Consider the following 23,014-nt stretch of genomic DNA (forward strand, 5'->3'; position numbering starts at 1 on the left):
AATGAAAATTCTCTCTTTAGGTCAGACTAGCACTCCTGCTAGTTTGACCTTTTCGCTTTGCTGCTCTTATTTGAGTAATAATTCTTGTGTAAATTTAATTAAAAATTAAAGTTATACTCTCCATAGTCACATCATTTGCCCTGTAACAAATGCCTACTTCCACCTTTGTTTTGACATTACTTATGTAAAATCTGACTGACTCAATATTAAAATGGCAACTTGTCTCTGTTGGTCATGTTAGTACTGCTGTTTAAAAATGTGCTTCTTAACCGAAAGCATCACTTCTCTCCCTCTTCTGTCATGTCTCTCCTTACTGTATGCATAATTGCCATATTTAAATTCTACATTCTAACTCTTACAGCCCATGTAGTTTTCTAATTCCATGTGTATCACTCTTCCCCCCCCCCCAAGGCGCCTCCATAGCCAGGTGGGAAGGAGAAGCAGTGCGTAGCACACGCTTCTTGATTAGACAGGGGTTCGAGCCCGTCATCACCAAATACGGAGGATGCGGAAAGGTCAGGGAATGACCATCGCATATCCCGGAGCAATATGGCCTTAGTTGCTAATGCTCCTAAAAACCAAATAACAACAACTCTTCCCCCCCCCATCCTAGCAGGCCATTCTGCTTTTTGGGTTACAGCATGTCACAATAGAAGCAATGCTTCTGTCTTTACTGATCTTGCAACAGAATTGAGAAAATTAGGTAGGTGAAACAATTACTGTCAAGCCTTAGTACCACCTTAGTTTATGGCTATTGTTAAACTATTCTGTGTATCCATCCCCCTTCCCACCAAACTAAAAGTTTCTGACCACAGTTTTTTGAGTTCCCTGATACTGAAATTAGATAAGTAGTATTTAATTGCATTTTGCCTATACACAAATGGTATTCTTGGGAACATTTATTCAAAATATTTTGTTTTGTCCGTCTCGAATCTGTAATCAGCCCATCAGCAGAACTTTTTTATATGAATTTTTACTAACTGTTCACACAATTTGTGTAGAACTTCATGTTAAAAATTCCTGTTACAAGGATGTGCTTCGTGTAATTATCATGTGATTAACTGTGCATTATAGGGTAGTTCTTATCTATCCTCCTTCTGGCATTAGTTGAATTTTGCCATCACAGTGCACATGCACTGATTTTTTTTTTTCTCTTTCCTCTTTTAAATTTATTCTTAATTATTGCATTCTTCATATTAGTCCTAAGTTTTCAGAACACTGACTTCTAAATGTTTTAACTATTCTTGTTGAAAATACAACTGTAATTTTTGTAGGATAAGTTATTTCTATATTTAATACATGACATATATGTACATACCTTAAATTACATTAAATTTTTTATTGTTATAATTGTATTTAAATTAAAATGCTAATAAAGCATTAATATGAAAATGTATATTTGACATAATATTTCCAGGAATACATCGATTGCATAATTCAAGAGAGACTTGTGTTCAGCCACATCTCTCTTGATATCAGAGTTATCAAAATGCTAACATTTTGTAGCACACTTTGACATGCTCCCATGAAAGGAAATTTGTCGTAGACGAGTATGTTGGGACATTTTGAAGCCAAGCAGGTAAGGATAATGGTCCTTGATGGTGTTTCTGAAATACATATGAATTTTTATCCAGAAGCGAGGGGGGAATGCAGTTTTCATATTTAATATTAAAAAAAAATAATAAATAAATAAATAAATAAATTTCTGTTTATACTCCGGCACGACAACCAAGTCAGTAGAGTTTACAATAAATCGTCAATACAAATATTTATCGTATTTAGTAGTCACGGGCTTGAACCCCGGTCCACTCAAGGAACGCGTGCTATGCACTCTCGCTCCTGACCACTGGGCTACGTCAGGCATACTCAAGCACAGTAAAAAGTAATAGGCCTTGGAAGAAATATCCATCTTACATAACACTAGCCCTCTCACACTACTTTAGCAAATGGTCTCCAAGTGCACTAAATATGCTGATTCACAGTTGTTTTTTCACATTCATCCATTTTCCTAAAAAATAGCCTGACAAGGAGTGTCAGTGAAAGATGGATTACTGTATCTGGGAGATTCTACTATATAGCTTTGCAAGAAATTGCATGGACATGTGCACTACAAAATCCACACTTAACAGAAATTTGTTGTATACTTGCCACTGCCTCACTGCAAAATAATTGAGCGTTTGTAGTCATTTAACTGGTTAAATATTAGTAATTAGTAACAAGTAGTTAAACCATTTAGGGGACAGAATAGCTCTATATAAATAAAAATCTATATTATTTGTTTTATCTGAGTAATATGATAATTTTTACAGACCACAAAGATTCTTTATATAATTTTATATTGTTTCACCCCTATCCCCTCTTCTAGTGGAAAGTAGAATTAGAAGAGACCCTTGAAGTTGCTTTGGCTGACAGTGATCAGTGGGTATCAATGTTAGCTGAACTTTTAAAGTCATATCCTATCAGTGGAGTTCTGAACTTCCAGATTGAAGAAAATGCTTCTGTCTTTACTGATCTTGTAACAGAATTGAGAAAATTAGGTAGGTGAAACAATTACTGTCAAGCCTCTATAATCTTATAAAATGTAATCTAATTGTGAGATGTCAACTTTCCTTAGCAACCTTGTCAACTTTTGCATTATGCTTTAGTGTGCCTATCTGTTGATTGAGCATCTCTTTTAGACTTGCTATATTCATAGTTTTGCAGTCTTCTAAAAGACTGTAGGATAAGGTAAGGTAAATTGTGCAAAAACCAAGGCTTAACAACTTGAATCTGATCATGCTACATGAAGTAACTTTCTCAAAGTTTGGCTGTTTGTAATGTTGAATTTGTTTTGTGAGGTGTTAAGTGATATTCAGTTGTGATTAAATTCAGAAAAATAATATTTTGAAATATTAACATTTCTCTAATTACTGTAAACAGTAATTTTAAACTGTAAACAGTAATTACTGTAAAACAGTTTATCAAAAGATACATTGTAGAATTTGTAATTAGTTGTGTTGAAGTTCTTTAATTTTGAAACAGAATTTAGATTAACTGCATGCATTAATTTTAACTAAATATTGTTTTTTTTGGAATCTATCTGTGTTCCTTCAATAAATAAGTCAATAAGTTAAATAAAATAAATCAAATTACATTTAAAACTTTTGTCTTTACACATTAAAAGTTCTTTGATGTCTGTGGGGGATGGATTTGTAGTTACAAGGGAATCTGGGAATTTTCAGGCACTCTGCACTTTTAATTCCAAGTATTACTAATCCCTAACAGCAGTTAGGGGCTAGCAAACGCTCACAGATGGAAAATTATTAAGCAATGGAAGGGTGGGTAATATTTCAGATGAGTTGGAAAATACAGAAATGCAATTTTTTTTAAAGAATAGAAATAAGAAAAATTATTAAAGTAAATTATAAGTAAAGAAAAATATTTAAGTATTTAACTTACGACTCTAATCCAAACAAGATCATGTGTAAAGCTTAACATGTTAGGTGATGTGGATTTGTTGATGGAAGAACTGGATGCATTGGAGGTGGAAATTAGCTTCAAGAACTGTATAAATGAATGGTGGCGCCCAAAATCGTGACACACCAATTGTATTTTAAAAAAAACAAAGCTAGTCTATATCTCAGAAACTGTTTCTGCAATAAAAAATGTTTTTCATGTAATCAAAACAGCCACTGAAAACATTAAAATTTTATTTGAACACATGGAACATGTACATTGCAGTTATGCAAACAGTATATGATAATGTTAATATTTTATTCATTGCGTTTGATTATGTCATATTAATGAATAAACAACACACACATATATATATATATCTGATAATTAAAATAAATATGATATTTAAAATAAAAAACATCAGCCAGTAGTACGGCAAAAATGCAGAGCGAAAAGAAACGCAAAATAATATAAAATAAACAAACAGGGAAGGGAAAAGACAAAAAGGTAGTCGATACTCCCCTGTATAATTTAGTCATTAAACCCAATTAATAAAAATGATGTAAATTTAAAATAATGCCAATTATATATAATTTAGTGGTACCCCCCTTGAAGGTACCAGTTCCAAAAGATGTGAAATATCACCAAAAAGGGGTTAAAGAAACTACAAAAACTAAAATATCAAAATGATAGACTGACCATTATGCCCCATATCGACAGAGGACCACGTTTCCCTTCCCTGTTTGTTTATTTTATATTATTTTGCGTTTCTTTTCGCTCTGCATTTTTGCCATACTACTGGCTGATGTTTTTTATTTTAAATATCATATTTATTTTAATTATCAGATATAATTGGGCTTCATGTGGAGGATGTGCATTTGCTGCCTCTAATGATAGCTTCATATTCATATTTATTTATTTTTATTACTTTTGCCTAACTTTTACATCACATATATATATATATATATATATATATATACAGGGTGATTCACTACCAGTGCGACAAACTTGCAGGAGGTGTAGGGGGCACAAAGACGAATCGGAATAACATAGCATTGCAGGGTCCGAAATGCCTTTGTCATGCGGTAGAGGACGTTGAACGGGAGGTCACGTGAACAGCGATCCCGCTGGAAGTCAGCATTTGTGAACTGTTTCTGTTGAAGAAACCAAGTAGCAAAAGTCCTCCGGAGTGGATAATCCGCAGGCTCCAATGATTGGACGTGTTGCAGATGGTATGAACTCATTTGGTTTGTTGACAGTATCCTCCATACAGTGGATTGGGAAATACCCAATCGTTGGCCTATCGCTCGAGTACTCGTACTCGGATTGCCTTCTGCAAGACGTAGGACATTCTCCTCATTGTCTGGCATCCTCGTCGTTCGCTCTCGATTCATGGTACCTCTCGTGAAACAACCAGTCTCACGTAACCTTCTGTGCACACGTGCCAAAATCGTATGATGAGGAGCATGCCTGTGCGGGAAACGTTCCTGGTACAAGCGCAGAGCGGCACGCCCATTACAGTCCACAGCTCCATACACGAGGTGCATGTCGGCCAGTTCAACGTTTGAATACTTGTCCATCCTACTGCCTCGGGAACCGGTTTGCAAATGCTGACTTCCAGCGGGATTGCAGTTCGCGCGACCTCCCATTCAACATCCTCTACTGCATGACGAAGGCATTTCGGACCCTGCAATGCTACGTGATTCCGATTTGTCTTTGTGCCCCCCTACACCTCCTGCAAGTTTGTCGCACTGGTAGTGAATCACCCTGTATATATATATATATATATATATATATATATACTAACAGTATACAATCAGTTCACAAAAATCACATTACTGATATTTAATTTTTATATGATATAAAAATGATATAAAAATCACAGATTAAAAATTGAAAAAGGTCATAAAAATTATAATCAAATGTTTAAGTATTATAATAATCTTAATATACTTAAATAATCTTAATATAATCTCAATCTGCACGTACAGTCCTTGGAACCACAATAGCATCACAGGTCATCCATGGAGGAAGCAACCACAATGCAATGCAACAGGCTCGTGGTGATGGTCTAATCCTGCAATGGATCCCCAATTTATCCAATACAAGTCTGCCTGAAAAGCATCTGCGGTCTCTTCAACAACTGCTCTGAATCACCTGTTAGTGGAAGAGGCATCTGGAGGATCGTGAGGTTGATTAGAAGCAATAGTGTTCACAGGGTAGATTCTGTCCACTCTCTCTACCATAATAGTATTCCGTTCTAATGTAACGCGTCATGGCCTAAGTCACCTTTGCTCCATAAAAACCTAAATCAAATCAAATTAATGTAACGCGTCATGCCATTTTTCATTCTGCGTCTGACTCGTGCTTCTCCAGCTGTAACAAGATCCTCCTGAATAGTTGGACCACAAAATTTCAAAGTGCCTAAAAATCTTCTTTGGTTCTAACTAACAGTTGTTCACATCCAGGAGTAAGGAAGTAGAGGTTGGAAACTTCTTTGTTTTCCCTAAGTCACAATACTCAACACATTTGTAGAAAAGATGGTTCCAATCTTCTGAAGTCCACAAGTACGTAGAGCATTCCCAGTGATTTCAAATTCCCTTAACTTTGCAAAAAAGAACCATGTTCAGTTAAAAGATAAGTTTTATGGAGATCAGGATTAAACCAAGCTGCCCACTGTTTACCATTAACCTTCGGAAAAAAATTTTTGTTACTACTTCTTTCGTGCAGTTGCTCCAATGTTCTTGCCACAAATCTGTTCGTCCATAGATGCTTCCTTTCCTCTTTATAACTCACATCACAAACTATTTCAAGTGGCAAACAGTTATGGCAGCCCCTTTCTTAGATGATAAATAATTGATAGAAACACTGTCTCAATCCAGTGGTAGACATCTTATCAAAACTTGTAGTGCATCAGTAGACAGTTCAATGGGCCATACACAACTTCAATAGGATGGATTGCTGAATTGAAAAGATCTTTAGCACATGGAATTTCTGCAAAGTGGTGCCCAACCAGATATGTGATGCATACCCCACAATTGGCAGGAAAATGCAGTCATAAAATAAGGCCAGTGCTTTACCACTGATTCTCCCATTCTTTTCTTGTAATTCACGGAATCATGCCCACAAACTCGAGTTTTGTCTGTAATGTGTGTGATGTGGGTTACGAAGCACATTACCTGTCAGTCATCACTCCCAGATATTTTTGAGTTTTAACTGATTGAAGACTGACTCCTCCTAATGCAACACTTGGATTCCTTGTCACTGATAAATGGCCCTTCAGTAATACGGTTTTACTCTGTCTTTGAAACTTGAAGCCTGTGCAAATCACACCAATTCTGCAACTGATAAAACAAAATTAGAATGCTCTTCCAGTTGTGATTGAGAGTTTTCTTTCACTAACATAACCAGATTGGCAGGTATGTTACCATATTTACAAAGCCGCCGTAGGATTAGGTCTATGATATTTGCATATCATAGACCCAAATATGGATCCTTGTGGACATCCTCTATGAACAATTCTAGTAACTGACCCAGAAGCAGACTAAACAGTGACTTTCCAATTGTTGAAGTAATCAAGGATTACTTTAACAATTGGAAATGAATAAATCTGAGGGAAACATTTAGCCTGGCGTAACACCATTATTACATTTTGCCAGTTTACTGTATCAAACGCTCACACAAAATCAATAAAGATACCTAGACCATATTTAGCCTGCAATTGCTGCACTGTAGTCACCAGCTGCCTAAGTGCATCATCCATTCCTTTGTCTTGAGTAAAACCATATTGTGCATCTGACAGGATGCTACTGTTGCAGAGATATCTCATTATTCTGACAGCCAACAGATGTTCATAGGCTTTCCTCAATCCACTTAGCAGTGCTATTGGACAGTATGAATCCACCAATTCTGGAGACTTCGATGGCGATATCAAAATTAATTTGAACAATACTGCTTTTCAAATATCCAGGAAAATCCTATTTCTCAAGCAGGCATTATGTATAGTAAACAGATATGCTGGTAGCACATGAAAACTTCTTTTAATTACCTCACCCTCAACCAGATTCATACCAGGACACCATACTGAAACATCTGCTCTGAATCACCTGTTAGTGTAAGAGGCATCTGGAGGATGTATTGTGAAGTTCTTTAAAAGCCATATTGTTCACTGGATAGATTCTGTGTCAACCCCCTCTACCATAGTCTGTAGCATAATCAGGACATATGTTATTTTTTATTTTATGAATTCCTATCTCCAGCTCCTCTTTTGAAATTGGGTCACATTTCCCATTCCCAGGTAGTTCTCTTTAAGCAACGTTATATCCCATTATACTCATTATTATACCTCTCATATATATTAACTCTCATTATATCTTTACTTCAAAATATTTCTTAATGGAAATAACCCGCTAAGTAAATGATTCGTTTAAAATCATGATTAGCAGTGCTGTTATTACATACGAGAAATTGATTTAATTTCTCCACAGTACGTTATTAAAATCAAGGTGTCATGTTAATTGATAAGGATTGCACATACGAGGGGGGTATCAAATAGTTTGTCCTGATCTAGATAAAACATCAGTAGGAAGGTGCCGTTTTTAACATAAGTTGTCTACATGTTCAATAACTAACACTGAAATTTCATTCCCATAGGTGATCGTACACCAGAGGTGGAGCCTGGAATCTGAGGAAGGATGCTATGGTTTAAAAAAGTGGAGTATCGAGCAGTGATCAAGTTTCTGCATTGGCAGGGCAAGAAAGCTCAGGAAATTGATGAAGAAATGAAAACTGTATATGGGCAGAATTGTCCATCCTATGACACTGTAAAAAAGTGTAAACGGGAGTTCCAGTGCCGTCATAGAAGTGTCTTTGACGAACCAAGCGAAGGAAGGCCATCAGCATCCACAGACAGTGAGACAGTTGTCACTCAGCACCAGTTGAGCAACTGGTGCTGAGTGACAGACATGTGACAATTCATTTCATTGCAAATGCAATGGGAATTAGTTGTGGGTCTGCCCACATCATTTTACATGACCATCTGCACATGTCTACGGTCTCCACACAATGGGTTTCAAGATTGCTGATGCCTTTGCAGAAGCAATATCGAATGCACTGTTGTTGCCAACTGTTGGATTTGTGTACTGCGGATGATGAGAACTTTTTTGATTGGTTAGTAACAAATGACGAATGCTGGGTGTACCTGTATTATCTGGAGTCTAAAGACATGTCAATGAAGTGGAAGCATACCTCCCCACCTCCCAAAAAGGCAAAGACTACTCCATCTGTGAAGAAGGTGATGTTGTCCTTGTTTTGGGACAGAAAAGGAGTTATCCTGACAGATTACCTACTTCGTCGTTCCACACTTACTGGAGAATACTACAGAAATCTTTTGAAAAAGTTACACGATGCTTTGACAGTGAAAAGGCATGGAATGTTAGCCAAAGGTATCCATCTTCTGTCAGACAATGCAGTGGCTCACATGGCCGTAAAAAAAGGTAATGGTAAAGTGCAGCCATTATCAACCCACTGCAGGATGGAAGCCTCCTCAACAATTCATGCTGAGGGAAATGGACCATAATCTGCCACGCTGGTCCAGTGCAGGTTGGCAGATCGACCGTATTCAGCAGTCAGGGGCTTGAACCCCGGTCTACTCAAAGAGCGTGTGCTACTGCACTCCCGCTCCTGACCACTCGGCTACATAGGCCCCTCACACACACACATGGCCGTAGCCACCACCAACTTTGTTGCCCAGCGCAGCTTCAGACTGCTACAGCATCCACCCTATTCTTCTGACCTAGCATCATCAGACTTCTTTTTGTTTTGAGAAATGAAGAAACCATTGTGTGGACACCGCTTTGATTCATCTCAGGTAGTCATCAGTGAAGTGGAATTGTGGTTTCTAATGCAAAAAGTGCCGATTTCTATGATCAAGGCATTAAACAACTCATCCATAGATGGGAGAAATGGAGAATACATAGAAAAGGATTAAAGTTCATGTGAACTTTCACCTTTCAACTTACAATTTCTAGGTAAGGGTATGAACTTTTTGAAACCCCTCCCCCTCGTACATTATTATAAAGTGTTCCTTAAGAACAATCGTTAATTTTTTTTTTACTAACACGGTACATTCTGTTAGTAAAAAAAAAAAAAGTCCTATGCAAAAGTACTTTTTTGCTCTGAAGGACATTAAGTTTAACTGTTATTTATATTTGTAACTACTAGCGTACCACTTTATCATAAAATAAATAAATTTCACTTTATTCCCTAAAAGAGTTTACATATTCACTGTAACTATATACATATATTTAATTAAGGTCAGCCAGATCCCCCCCCCCTTTTATGGTACCACAGTTCATGATGGAACTTGCATTTTTAATGGTAGTATAAAGGCTCAAAGACCCTCTTCATTCATTGTGTACCAGATGTAAAGAAGTTTGTTTGTGCTCAAAATTTGTTGACGGGTGTGCTTCTCCAAAACTGCACAACCACTATGCCTCTCTAAAATCTTCTAGATTTTAGAAATTATTCATCTTCTAGAAATTATTCATTAATACATTTAAAAAATTTACATTTTTTATCTTTTCACTTGGTTCGTACTGAATACTTAGCTTCATACATCTTGGCAAGTGAGATCTGGACACATTCCTTCTCTTTGAAAGTTAATATTTGATATAGGCAATTTCAGATGCCCTTAGTTAACTTTTGCTTAATACTACATATTTTCCCCTCCCTTAGTATTTACATGCTTTTGGCCCAAAACAAAAGAAGTTGGGTACTGTTGGATTTACCATCAAATTTTTCCCTTCCCCTCTGAATTGCTTCAATTTGCCATCTTCTATTCTGAATGCTGTGGACTTCTGTGAAGATCCCCTTTCCCCTTTAGGTACTAACATTGGAGGACAGTCCCCATAACCATGTCAGCAAGAATGCAGTGGACTCCTAGTAGATTGAAAAATGCACCTTTCCAGAAACCTGAACTCAGCCTGACCACTTGTTAGCACCCAGTCATGTCCCCTGCCTAGGATCACAGTGAACCAGTAGAAATCTGTTTTCTCTCCCTGTATAATGGCTCTATCCTAATTACAGGTTGCGGCAGTGGATATGGCAAGCCAGTTGTGTTACTTTGCCTCAGAACAATTCTTCCACATATGAGGATGCCAGTGAAACTCCCCTAGCACCATGGGGGGGCAGGCAGAATACTTGATGAGATGTGGAAGCCAAGCTCTTGGAAAAGGAACTTAGCACTGCTAAATGGAATATTGTGGAATTGGTGGAAGCACATACCAGTGACAGCTTGCTAAACATCAGAAGTGTAAGAATCCATTTCTCTGGTAGAAAGACATTATCAAAAGCCAGTGATGACAGCATTCTAGATCTATGCACTGGATCAGTCCCACCTAGACCAGGCCTCTTCTATGAACAAGTCTAAGGAGAACTAGATGCATTGAACAACAGACTTCCTCGTAATCATGGGAAACTTCAATACAAAAATAAAAAGTTTCTGTACAGATACGGAAGGACATGATGGATAAATTAGAAATAGGAGAGAGGAATGAAAGGAGAGAAGACTTGATCAACCTCTGCAAAAACAACAACCTTATAGTTCAAGTGGCTTATGAAAACAAAGAGTGGAAAGCAAACTCAGAACAGAGACCTACAAAAAGAGATATGTGAAGGAAATTGAAAAGAGGCTAAACCTAAGCCAGTGACTAAGGTCAGCAGAAAACGAATAAGAATGACTCAAAAACTTAATAGACAGAAAATGAAAAGAGGCTAAAATCATGGCTGTCTGGACAAGTACATAGATGAATACGAGAAACTTTACCATTCAACAAAATTCAACAACTGCTCGGGCAGTGTAGCACAGAATGTGGAGAGGATTAGAAAAGCATGGTCAGCACATTTCACTCAGATCTGCAATTGCTTATAGACTACTTTCTTGCTTTCACTCATAAGGACTGCATTGGTCTACTCAAAATCCTCCTGGAGAAAACTCACATAACAATACAACCGAATGAAGGGCAAAACGGCTCCTGTTGTTGTTATTTGGTTTTTAGGAGCATTAGCAACTAAGGCCATATTGCTCTGGGGATATGCAGTGATCATTCCCTGACCTTTCCATATTTGGTTGTCACGGGCTCGAACCCCCGTCTAATCAAGAAGCGTGTGCTACGCACTGCTGCTCCTGCCAACCTGGCTACGGAGGCGCCAAACAGCTCCTGGAACAGATTCAGTATCTATAGAAGTGTGGAAATGTGGAGGGGGGGGGTCAATCAGCTTTCTCACCCAGCATTTCAATCTCATCCTAGAATAAAATGAGATACAAGATAAACAGAGAAAAGGAAACCTAATCCCCATTTATAAGGAGATACGTAATTGTGTTGAAGATTGTAACCTGGCTGCCTCCTCAACCATGCCTACAATATATATATATATGTATATGTATATATATAAATATATAGAAGAGAAGTAATAGGTACAGGAGTTGTAATAAGAGGAATATGTGAAGGAATATAGACCTGGGTTACTACTGTGTAGAGTAGAAGGCACTCAACAACTATAAATAAATAAACGATAGGAGGTTATGCTTTTAGTATGGAGAGAGAACAGCAGGTAGTGTAATCAACCAGCGGGTTAGCCAAAATGGAAAGACAGTCATAAAATAACATAATTCAAACCTGCAACACAAAGTCAAAAATATTATATTATAAGTACTTAGCGCTGTATTTCAGATGATATCAACGTCATTAACGAGGGTCAGCCATCAAAATCAGTCAAAAGGCCTCTGTTTCTGACATGAAATATATGTAGCATATGGTAAAAAGATACCAGGTTTTTAGTTTATTGTTAATGTTCGGAAACCAGGTTAATCGTAATGCTAACGTGTATATCATGGCTGACCCGACAGAGGCAGAAAAATGATAGATAATAAGCAATATATGGGTAGTAAAAAATTACTAAAGATCATTGAAAGTTGAAATCACGAGATGGAGCAAACGGTCGTGATTCGTACTTACTGATTTCACAAGCCAGAGGAGTGGGGACGATTGTCTGGTATACTGCGGGGAGAGAAAGAATGCTACATGCTTGTTTCAATGACTATATGGTATGTAGAAGTGACCTCGGAGCATTGGAAAGCAATAAGACGTACAGGGTTGACTGGGAGATTAAACACAATGAGGCCATGAGTCCTAGGATAGGGGAGAAGGCATAACATACAAAATAACGTGAAAAAGATGCTGAATTTTGTATAAGGCGAAGTCAGTATGTATAACAGTAAAATAGCATCTTGATATTGCTTTCGAAACCTAATCGCGCACAAGAAACAAAAGATAGGGATGCAGAACAGTAAAAAGGAGAGTGAGGATGAGAGGAATTAGTAGTGCTCGGGTAGTCTGCATTCCTGTAGTAGGACCCTGAACGTAATTTCTGAGATGTCTCATGTGTTTAAGTCAATAATGTTAATAATGATGGAGGTACACTATTATAATACCATTTAGGTTTATTACCATTCATGATGAAAATATAATTACATATAATGCCAATAAAAATAGCGAAAAATTGATCGTAAGAAATAGTGAAAAAAATACTCCTGTAATAACCAATCGGTGGGCACAAGTTTTTCAGACCATGAGACACCAGAAAAGTTAAGGAGTATTGCCTATACATTATTTACACAGCCTGAAAGTAGAAGATGTCGTTATGTTAATATATTTGTCATATCTATGGATTGGTTAATTATATTCTTATATTTTAAGATTTGGAATGCTTTGCTGAAGTGGTGGTAGGCTGTCGGAAACTGATTGTCCAATAGCTTGTTATATATGGTTATTATATTATGCTTTATCAGCCGATTACTGTTACATATGTTAACTATTCTGAAGCATTGTGAAAGAATAACATTTGAATGTACTTTGTTTGAGATATTGGAGTGTCATTGTGTATAGTTGACAACATTGAAATTGAAGGAGTCTCTTTTATTGTAGATGTTGATGGATATATGTGAGCCATTAATATTAATATTCAGATCTAGATAATTTACTGTATGGTTGTTGTCATTGGTTTTTTCCAAAGTCAGTTCTGGAGGGTAAATGTTGGCAAACTGTTGTATGAAGTTGGTACAGTTTATTACCAGTAAGTCGTCAATGTATCTGAACATTGATAGTTCAGTTGGTAATGCAGTTTCAGCATAGTATAAATAATGGTTAGCCAGGACACAGCTGGCCAGACTACCCATTGGTGTACCTTTGGTCTGTAGGTAGATGGTTCTTCCGTCAGTAATATAGTTGTTTACAATTCAGAGGTTGGTTAAGCTGTTCCAAAATGTTGGTTTGCAGTTTATCAGGTGATTTTAGTTATTGTACAGTTTGTCGAGGACTATTTTTAAGTTATAAATATATATATATTAGAATTCCATAAAACAGACTAAAGAAACTATATGAAAAGATCTTGGAAAAAAATGAACATTAGTACAAGAAGGGACACAATTATGCTATCCACACTCCTAAGGTTGATAATCCTAGCTTGGAACAGAAAAAATAATCTGTATTGCATGAACTGTATTAGTGATTCATAGCAGGCCCCTGACTGTGATGAGAAATCATTTAATAAAGACAAAATGATTTCTGTTTATGCTTTAGTAGATAATGTATCAGCACCCCATTACCACCTAAACTATCTAAATGCATTCTACAGGGATGCTAGCCCAATAGTAAAGCTGAGGAACGTCAAAACCGATAAAAACCTCGTCATGAAAGGCATGGTGGTCTTCTCCCCTCCAACCTTTTCAACATCTTAGAAGTATTACAAAAGAAGAAATAGAGGTTCTGTCTGGAATAATAATCAGTGGAACCAAGAAATCATAAAATATGCAGATGATAGACTAGATGACAGATGGTAATGCAATACCAGAGCAACCTCATTGCAAACTTGCCTTTGCAGTGAGTTTCCCCTAGTATTGCATTAATTTCAAACAGATGGCTTCATCATTGACTATTTGTTTAAAAATGAGAAAGTTAACTTGTCCCTCATCAGTATCAGGTGGTCGCTAGTGGCAAAACTCAGACAAAACAGATGACTGTTTTGTCTGAGTTTAAGTTGACTGACATGAGAGTTCATGTCAGTCAACTTTACAACTTTTGTATAGAATAGAATGACCAGGCATCCAGGTTTTCTCCAGATTTGTCTCAGATTTTAGAGTTTTGTCCCGGTGTCCTGAATTTGTTTTTTTTTTGGGACACACTAATGTCTCGGTTTTTTCCTAGTAATAATGGTGGTTTATGCAGTAGCTTTTTCCCTGTTGATATGTAATTATTTTAGAAACCAGAATACTTAATTTACTTTTCTTAAATAGAATGGCACATTAAGGCAACTACCTCTCATGCTTACTGTCTGAACCTTATTAGTAGGACTAAGAATTCATTGCTAACATTCTTTCTAGTACACCATTCACTATCTTTTCTAATTTTTCAAAATATTTAAGATATAATTTCCAATCATCTTCATGAACTCTTTCTAAGTTGTCAATCACAGCTCTGTATACATATTATACTCTGTTATCTGGTGAAAACAACATCATGAACTGTACTCTGTGATATTTGAAGAGGGGAGGAAAGAATAGCAAATATTCTGTTCAGTGGATGACTGGAGTGGACGTCGAAATCCACAACACATCTACAGAGATTTGTTGTGGATTTGGCAAAGATTTTGAAGAACTCTTAAGCAGAAATGCCAAAGAGAAAATGTATCTTTAATGATGAGTATTCAAAACAGTGGAGTTTCATCAAGAGAGAAAGAACTGATATTGAAGTGGAATGTGAGCTGTGCAAATGCTACATAAACATTTGTCACGGCCAGTAACCTGATGTAACTGACCATGTTAATACAAAAAAATGCATAATATCAAATCACCTTGCCCTGGAAATGCTGGTTTTTATATTATGGCAAAATATTATGCAGTACAGTAAATCCCCGCTATTTTCGGCCGTTACGTTCCTGAGAAATGCTGCGAATACTGAGTTATGGCACCCGTAGTAATAAAAGGGTTCCTTTCCAAATGCAATATAGTAGACTCTCGGTTTTCCGGAATAGATGGTAAAAAAAAATTCCCAGATAATCGATTTCCTGGTTAATCCAAAAATAGTCTCCAACATAAGAGATACATTCCAGGACTTCTTACATAAGTTGGGTTTTACATAACTCGGGAATGACTAATAAAATATTGCTACTATATCCCCGATATGCCAAAATTACAAAAACTACATAATATATTCAGAAGAACGAAGAAAAATAGTTATATATTTTTAATTAGTTCAATTAAAAACTTTATCTGGGTACAGCTGTGAAGTAGCCAGAGTGGCACGTAAGAAAAGAAAACATAAAAGGAAGAAAAAAACACGTTATTGTACTGTAAAAACTGATATGTATTTTGTATCCCTGGTTATTATAGTTGACTTAATTGGTGCCGATCACTTCACCGCTTCTCGTATTCTGTTTTTCTCCTTTATTGTGTTCACCATTGCCATTGACAAATCTGAATACCATGCGATACTTGTTAATGTTTGGCCATTTTCATACATCCTTATTATTTTAATTTTCTAATCCAACTCGATCGCTTTCCTTTTCTTGGTAGATGTTACTAGTACTGCTGTCATTTATTCTCTTAGTCAGCACCATGATAATGGTCAAAATTAAATTTTATGAAAAGAACTTCACAGGGTTAAGGCAAAAACCCACTATTATCACTCCACCCCAAGCTCACATTTTACTAAAGCACATTTCTGGAGGTCACTGACATAAAACAATAAAAACAATTTGCAATTTCTGGGTTATTGGGCTTTTCTGTTAGCGCAATCTATTATAAACAGGTAGTAAATGCGATCCTATTGCATTTGCAATAAAACCAATAACTGGAATTCAGTGAGTTTTTACGTTATTATGGTGAAATGTGTATCCCATTCACTGAAATCTTCAGTCATATAAAAAAATATATAAATAACGTAATGTAAGTCCAAAGCTACATAAGTCAGGGACTTATTGTATCGAAAAATGTTCAGCAACCTACGTAAAAAGTATGGCGATAGATAAAAACAAAAAAACTTACCATGCACTACCCGCGTGTCAAATACAATGCTTCCCTTTATTTTTTACAATGTTGCATATGGTTTGGTCACCAACATTATAATGGTTCATTAGAGATTTAACAGATGCACTGTTTTCAGATTTTTGAATAATTTCAAGTTTTTGTTTAATTGAAAGCACAACTCTTGCGTTTACCCATCATTTTTGTGATTTATAAACAAAAAAAAAAAAAATTCGACATCCTTGACATAAATAACGAAACAAAATTTGTCTTTTTGTGGTGCGACGGAACACAACAATCGACTCGACACACTGAAACAAACTAAACATTTGGTCTCTCTTTTTTTGAGCGACGGGTGTGAAGACAGCGGGGGTTGCAAGATAATAGGCACACTAATCTCCCAATGATGACTTATGACGCCACTTCTTGTCACTTATTTACAACTTGCAAAACAGATGTTTTGCAAGTCGTAAATAAGTAATACCTATTCTAGTTATTACTTGAATTTTAAGATTTCTGGTTGAATTTTTTTTATTATTTGGAGTCTTTTTAACTGGCCCAATTAATCTGATCCCGGTAAATCAAGAGTCTGCTGTATATAAGAAAAACTAGTCTAAAATTTTTTCTATGTATGTATTATAAGTACCTACATAATATAACTATGTACATAGAAAAACATACAGTACATAGTGAAATACAAGCATAAGGCGATGCCTTATGCTTGTATTTCATCGAAATGAAAATAAGAAACAGTTTGATATTAAATATAATATTTATTAGAAAATCAAATAAATCTTTCAAAAACATATCAAGAATATGGGTTGCTGGGTGAAATATAACTCGTAATCGAAGTTTGTTTCTTCGTTTTTTTTATTGAGCTCCTTTGGAATATCCCTGTAAGGCAATTGTTGTAGGGCTCGTTTAAACTTGATGCTTCTTTCCAAATTAGGATCCATTTCTACCACCTTTTCTGAAAGTTGTATGGAGAGGCTAAAGATTTCCTTTAATGATTTGCTATTTAATTCTGGTCTAACAATGTCGAGATCTTCCTGCTCAGGATCATTTTGGCTCTCATTTGACCTTGTTACTAATTCATCCAACTCTTCTATTGTATGTTCATCTGCATGAGTCTCAATAAGTTTCTGAATATCTGTTGCATCGATGTTTTCAAAGCCCCTGCCTTCTATTCCCTGTGCGATTGCTACGATATTAGCAACCAGTTCATTGACATTAGCAATTGTTTTAGCAACAACCACACAATTTTTGCCAACACGTGTTAATTATAGATGCTCTTATCTCATCAACTGATGCCTTGATGTTGATCAGGCAATCCGCAATGTTATTATTTTTCCAACTTTGACTTAGTTAAGTGTGACTCCCTTTCCATTTTTTCAATTAAACCAGTAAAAGTTCTCCTAACATAATAGGACTTAAATGCAGCAATTACACCTTGGTCTAGCGGTTGTAAAAGTGATGTGGTGTTGGGTGGCAAGAACACAATTTCAACATTTAAGTGGTCAAATTGTAGACTGCTTGGATGTCCTGGTGCAGAATTTCTTTCTCACCTCTCACACAACGCTATCATTAAACCACTCTCTAAAAAGTATAGTTGTTACCCAGACTTTTTTATTGGATTTCCAATAAACTGGAAGATGATCTTTATCCGTTTCCTTCAAAGCATGTGGATTCCGCGATTTATACACCAGCATTGGTTTGATCATGTGTCCACTAGCGTTTTCACAAAACAAAAGAGTAAGCCTATCTTTAGAGGCTTTGAATCCAGGAGCAGGTTTTTCGTTTTGTGTTAAGTATGTTCTGGCTTGCATTCTCTTCCAAAATAACCGAGTTTCGTCTGCATTGAACACCTGTTCAGGAACAGGTGTTCAATGCAGACGAAACTCAGAAAGTTAATTCAGTCGGGGAAACTTTCTGCAGCCACGAAAATTTGCTGATGCAGACTCGCCTACAAGTTGCACGTTATGAAGGCCATATCGATATTTAAATCTTTCAAACCAGCCTTTGCTAACTAAAAAACTTATCTCACCAGTGCTTTCACCAGTTTCACTAAAGTGTTGATAAAGGTGTTTTGCCTTTTCACAAATGATGAGTGAACTTAACAGAATTTTATTTTAAGTTCAATCTTCTTTCCACAGATTTAATGCTTTTTCCATTTTTTCTAATTTATCATCACGAGTTACAGGGCAAATATTTGAAGCAATTAGCACGTTTTCACAGACACTACGGTGAATTTTTTCTTCCGATTTCTTGATTGATCATATCGTTGACTCATTGATTTTATAATGTTTTGCCACTGACGAGATACTTTCACCATTAGAAATTTTGTCTAATAACTCAGTTTTACTCGCTAATGTCATCACCTTCTTTGATCTTTTCACAATTCCCTTGTTATTCGTAGCCATATTTTTGTAGGGGTTAGAAAAGAATTTGTCCACAATAAAGTCACTTTCTTTTACTCATTAACACTCGAAAAAGTCTGTTTTCACTAACACGCAAAACGGTAGATTTTTCACTTTTGTAAGCACATCAATTAAAAGCAAACGACGAAACCTTCCACGACAAGCGCATAACACATACTGAACAAGGATTAGTGGGAAACATCTGCACTCGCAATTTTGTCACCCTTCTCCCCCACTCACCCACTGGGTGCTATTTTGACTGGGCAAGATGATTTTTGCCACGCCTGTGTTTTTTATGGCGGAAAATGTTCACAGCGCTTTAAAATTCACATTTTTTAAGGTTTCGTTTTATATTAAATCAGTGGCCATGAATAGCGTAGGGTTACTGTACTTTCGAGTGAAAATTCCAGTTGAGGACCATCTTACTGTAACAAATGAGTCAATGTCCTATCATATCATTAAACATCACCATTCCTTTAGATCAGCTGATTGTAACAATGAACTATTTAAAGAAATATTTTTTGACTGAGAAATATTCATGTGCATGAACTCAAACTGCATTTCATATTAAAAGCATTATTGGGGTATTTTGTAGACAAGATTTATTGACAGATTTAAAAAAAGTTACTGTGTTTCAGAATATGTATGGATGCAAGCAGTCACAAAACAGAAAAGATTTTCCCCTAATTATTTATGCAAAACAAACATTTAGATTAAAATATTAAAAATTGAATCACTACCAAATGAAACTTCTGATTCCTGTCATAATTAACACACTTGGTGAATGTCGTTTGATATAAAAAAAGTGATGGGTGGTTTTAATAGATCTTGCTATGACTGGTGGTCACATTTTGTTCAAAATTTGAATTTCAAAAAAAAAAAAAAAATTTCAGAATTTGAGAAATTGTATAGCTTTTTTTTTGCCATTCCAGAACACAATAGAAATGTGAAAAGGATATTTTTGCAAATAGAAAGTCATTGGTCCGATGAATGGAATCGCTTGGATATAAAAACCATTGATTCCATAATAATGTGTAAATTCAACTTGAATTTAACATGGAAAAGTTTCTCTGACATGATTAAAAATGACAAAAAGCTGTTCAAGGCAGGCAGAAGTAATTTCAAATATGATTGAAAGCACTATTTGCTCCTAATATGTTTCATCATAGTACTACTTATTTATTGAAGAAATATGTAATATGTTTGTTTGTTTTTTTTTCAATTAATTATTGTTTATATATTCTTCTGAACATATTAATTTGAATTTTAGAATATAGTAAAATGTCAGTTATCTGGAATAATTTGAAAGGCTGACCTTACTTATTTTTTTATTAACTGTAGTACGATAAGTGCCGGTTATAGTGATCACGTTTGCAAATGAATTTTGATTATAATAAGCAAAAGATTGAGTTTACTACCCGTTTATAACAGATTGTACAAACAAAAAGCCCAATAAACCGAAAACAGCTAATTGTTTTATGGTTGTGACCTCTAGAATTCTATGTGACCTTCAGAAATGTGCTTTAGAAAAATATCACAGACTACTGGGTTTTCTCGGAAATCATCAGTGAATTTCAGATTAGTTTAGCTCCATATTCGGTAAGAATAATATCGGCCCGAAATGGTGCAGTTTATTATTTTTCTTAATTTTTTACCGTAAAATGTGAACGAAAAGAAAATTCTTAGTTTTAACATTGCAACAAAAAACAGAAATTGTTAATAGAATTAGAAAAGGTGAAAATTTAAGAAATCTCTCCAAAGAGTTTAATGTGGGGACTTCAGCAATTTACGACATCAAGAAAATGCTATGACAGAATTTGTGTCGAGCAGGAAAAAGACTATGTCGAAACGCGAAAATTCCACTTTAGAGAGTGCACTTTATTTATTTATTTATATTTTTTTCTTCGGAAGCAAAGTTTAGGTGAACCAGTGTCTGGCCCAATGTTGTGTGAAAAAGCATTGGATTTTAATATAAAATTAAGATGTAATGAAGATTTTAAGGCAAGCACAGGTTGGCTGAAAAACTTTAAACTGAGACAAGGTATACGTGAACTAGATATTCAAGGCAAGAAACTTTCTGAAGACGAATCGGAAGCGGTGTCCTTTAAGAGTAAGCTTGCTTTAGTTATAGCAAATTATGAGAAAGAAAATGTTGATGAGAAGGGCTTATTATGGAAAGCATTACTGAGAAAAATCCTACCCACTAAAAGAGAAATGCCTGCACCAAATTTTAAGTGAGAAAAGAGTGAATTACAATTGCAATGTGTGAAAATGCCACTAGGACGCACAGACTGTCTGTGCTCATTATCGGTAAGTCGAAAAAACTGAGAGCATTTAAAAATCTTTCTAATTTTCCTGTTTTGTATAAAAATCAAAAATGACTGGTTGGATGTTTCTGTTTTCTGTGATTGGTTTATATATATATTTTTTAATTTAATTAATCTTATTTAATTTAATTGTAAGGTAAGATTAAATTTATTTAATTTAATTTTATTATAAATTTGATTAAATTTATTTAATCTTACCAAAACATTTTCCAGTTCGATTATCCTGAAAATGTGGCTATTCAGAAGAAGTCTGACATCAGTTATTCTGGATAACTGATGCTCTACTGTATTAAAAAACAAAATATCTACACTGTCCAAGTTTTTTTTTTAGAAAATGTCCTAGTTTTTCTCATTCTAAACCTGTTTCATCCTGGTTATCAGCAAAAGCATCTGGTCACCCTAATCTAGAACCCACTTGCTACACTGGTCGACAAAAAAAAAAAAATTTTCACTCCCTGTTAAATTTCAGGGTTAATCTTAAAGACTTGATGTTGCTGAATTTGATGTGGCAATCATATTGCTGTAACACCCACCGATTTTAAGGGAGTAAAAAGCTAAGTTTCTAGTAAAAAAATTTCATATATTTTAAGAAAATGTTATAAAGTAAAGTAAAGTGCAGCCATTATCAACCCACTGCAGGATGGAAGCCTCCTCAACAATTCATGCTGGGGGAAACGGATCATAATTTGCCACGCTGGTCCAGTGCGGGTTGGTAGATCGACCGTAATCAGCAGTCAGGGGCTTGAACCCCGGTCTACTCAAAGAGCGTGTGCTACTGCACTCCCGCTCCTGACCACTCGGCTACGGAGGTCCGTTATGTACAGTACTAAATATTCAACAATGGGTCATTTAACCTTATCTATTTACAGAAATGTTTATCTGATAACAAAACACTTATTTTTATCTTTTTTTGCCTTTTCCATGGTATCTTTTTCCATTTGAGAAATATCTTTGTTAAACCTTTCACCATGTTCATCGTAGACCGCTCCCAAGTTTTCAGAAAAAAAGTGTAAATGGGAATGTAGGAAATAAAGCTTTAACAACATGTTGCATTCCAATCCTCTGTACACTAAAATTAGCTCATCCACAATTTCACTGTAATTTTGTGATTTATCATTGCCTAAAAAGTTACGGCAGACATTTTTGAATGCATTTCAGGCTCTTATTTCTGTAGCATTTAATTTTTTAGTGAATTCCTCATCTTGGAATAGCTGTTTGATTTGAGGACCCACAAAAATTCCCCCTTTTATCTTGGCCTCACTGATTCAAGCAAACTTTTGCCTCAGACAGGAACATCCTTCTCCTTTTTTGTCCATCTCTTTCACAAATATTTTTATCAAACCTAGCTTGATGTGCAAAGTGTGTTAGTTGTCTGACAGCACCAGGGGCTTCTCCCGTCTCCGCATTGTGTACTCTGTTTGTGTAGCCCAGAACTCTGTGAAGGCCAGAGATTTAAAAAGTGTGTGGGGAGTGGATGGATGTGTAGTGTTGTTCTTCTGACCATTAAGCCATTGGGCCCCTGTTGGTACCCACCATTAGAATGATGTGCAATGGAGGTAAATAGATTTTTTGACTTATCCACCAAAAGAGGATGTGTTACATTTTTCTGGCCTGGTGTAGTTTCTGAACAGTTCAGCCATTTTTTTACCTTGTAGTGGCAATCCTTTGCTATGCTGTCCCACTTGCAACCCAGTCAGCAATGCTATCACTTTTAGGTCGGCACAGATATTTCATTTGTATTCTTGATGGCATAT

At 35.9% G+C, this 23,014-nt stretch overlaps 1 protein-coding gene across 1 annotated transcript in view; it reads left to right on the forward strand.

Annotated features, from left to right (window-relative positions):
- Positions 1 to 23,014, forward strand: part of Nelf-A (Negative elongation factor A) — a 152,136-nt gene that overhangs the window by 12,000 nt on the left and 117,122 nt on the right. Inside the window, exon 2 of the mRNA XM_090374701.1 lies at positions 2,366 to 2,537. Within this exon, the coding sequence (XP_090230827.1) occupies positions 2,429 to 2,537 (109 nt within the window). The 5' untranslated portion in view covers positions 2,366 to 2,428. The remainder of the gene's footprint in view (positions 1 to 2,365; positions 2,538 to 23,014) is intronic.

The sequence above is a fragment of the Mastigoproctus giganteus genome, chromosome 5 (assembly GCF_048544385.1).
Source record: "Mastigoproctus giganteus isolate SK-2022 chromosome 5, ASM4854438v1, whole genome shotgun sequence".
Classification (NCBI taxonomy): Eukaryota; Metazoa; Arthropoda; class Arachnida; order Uropygi; family Thelyphonidae; genus Mastigoproctus; species Mastigoproctus giganteus.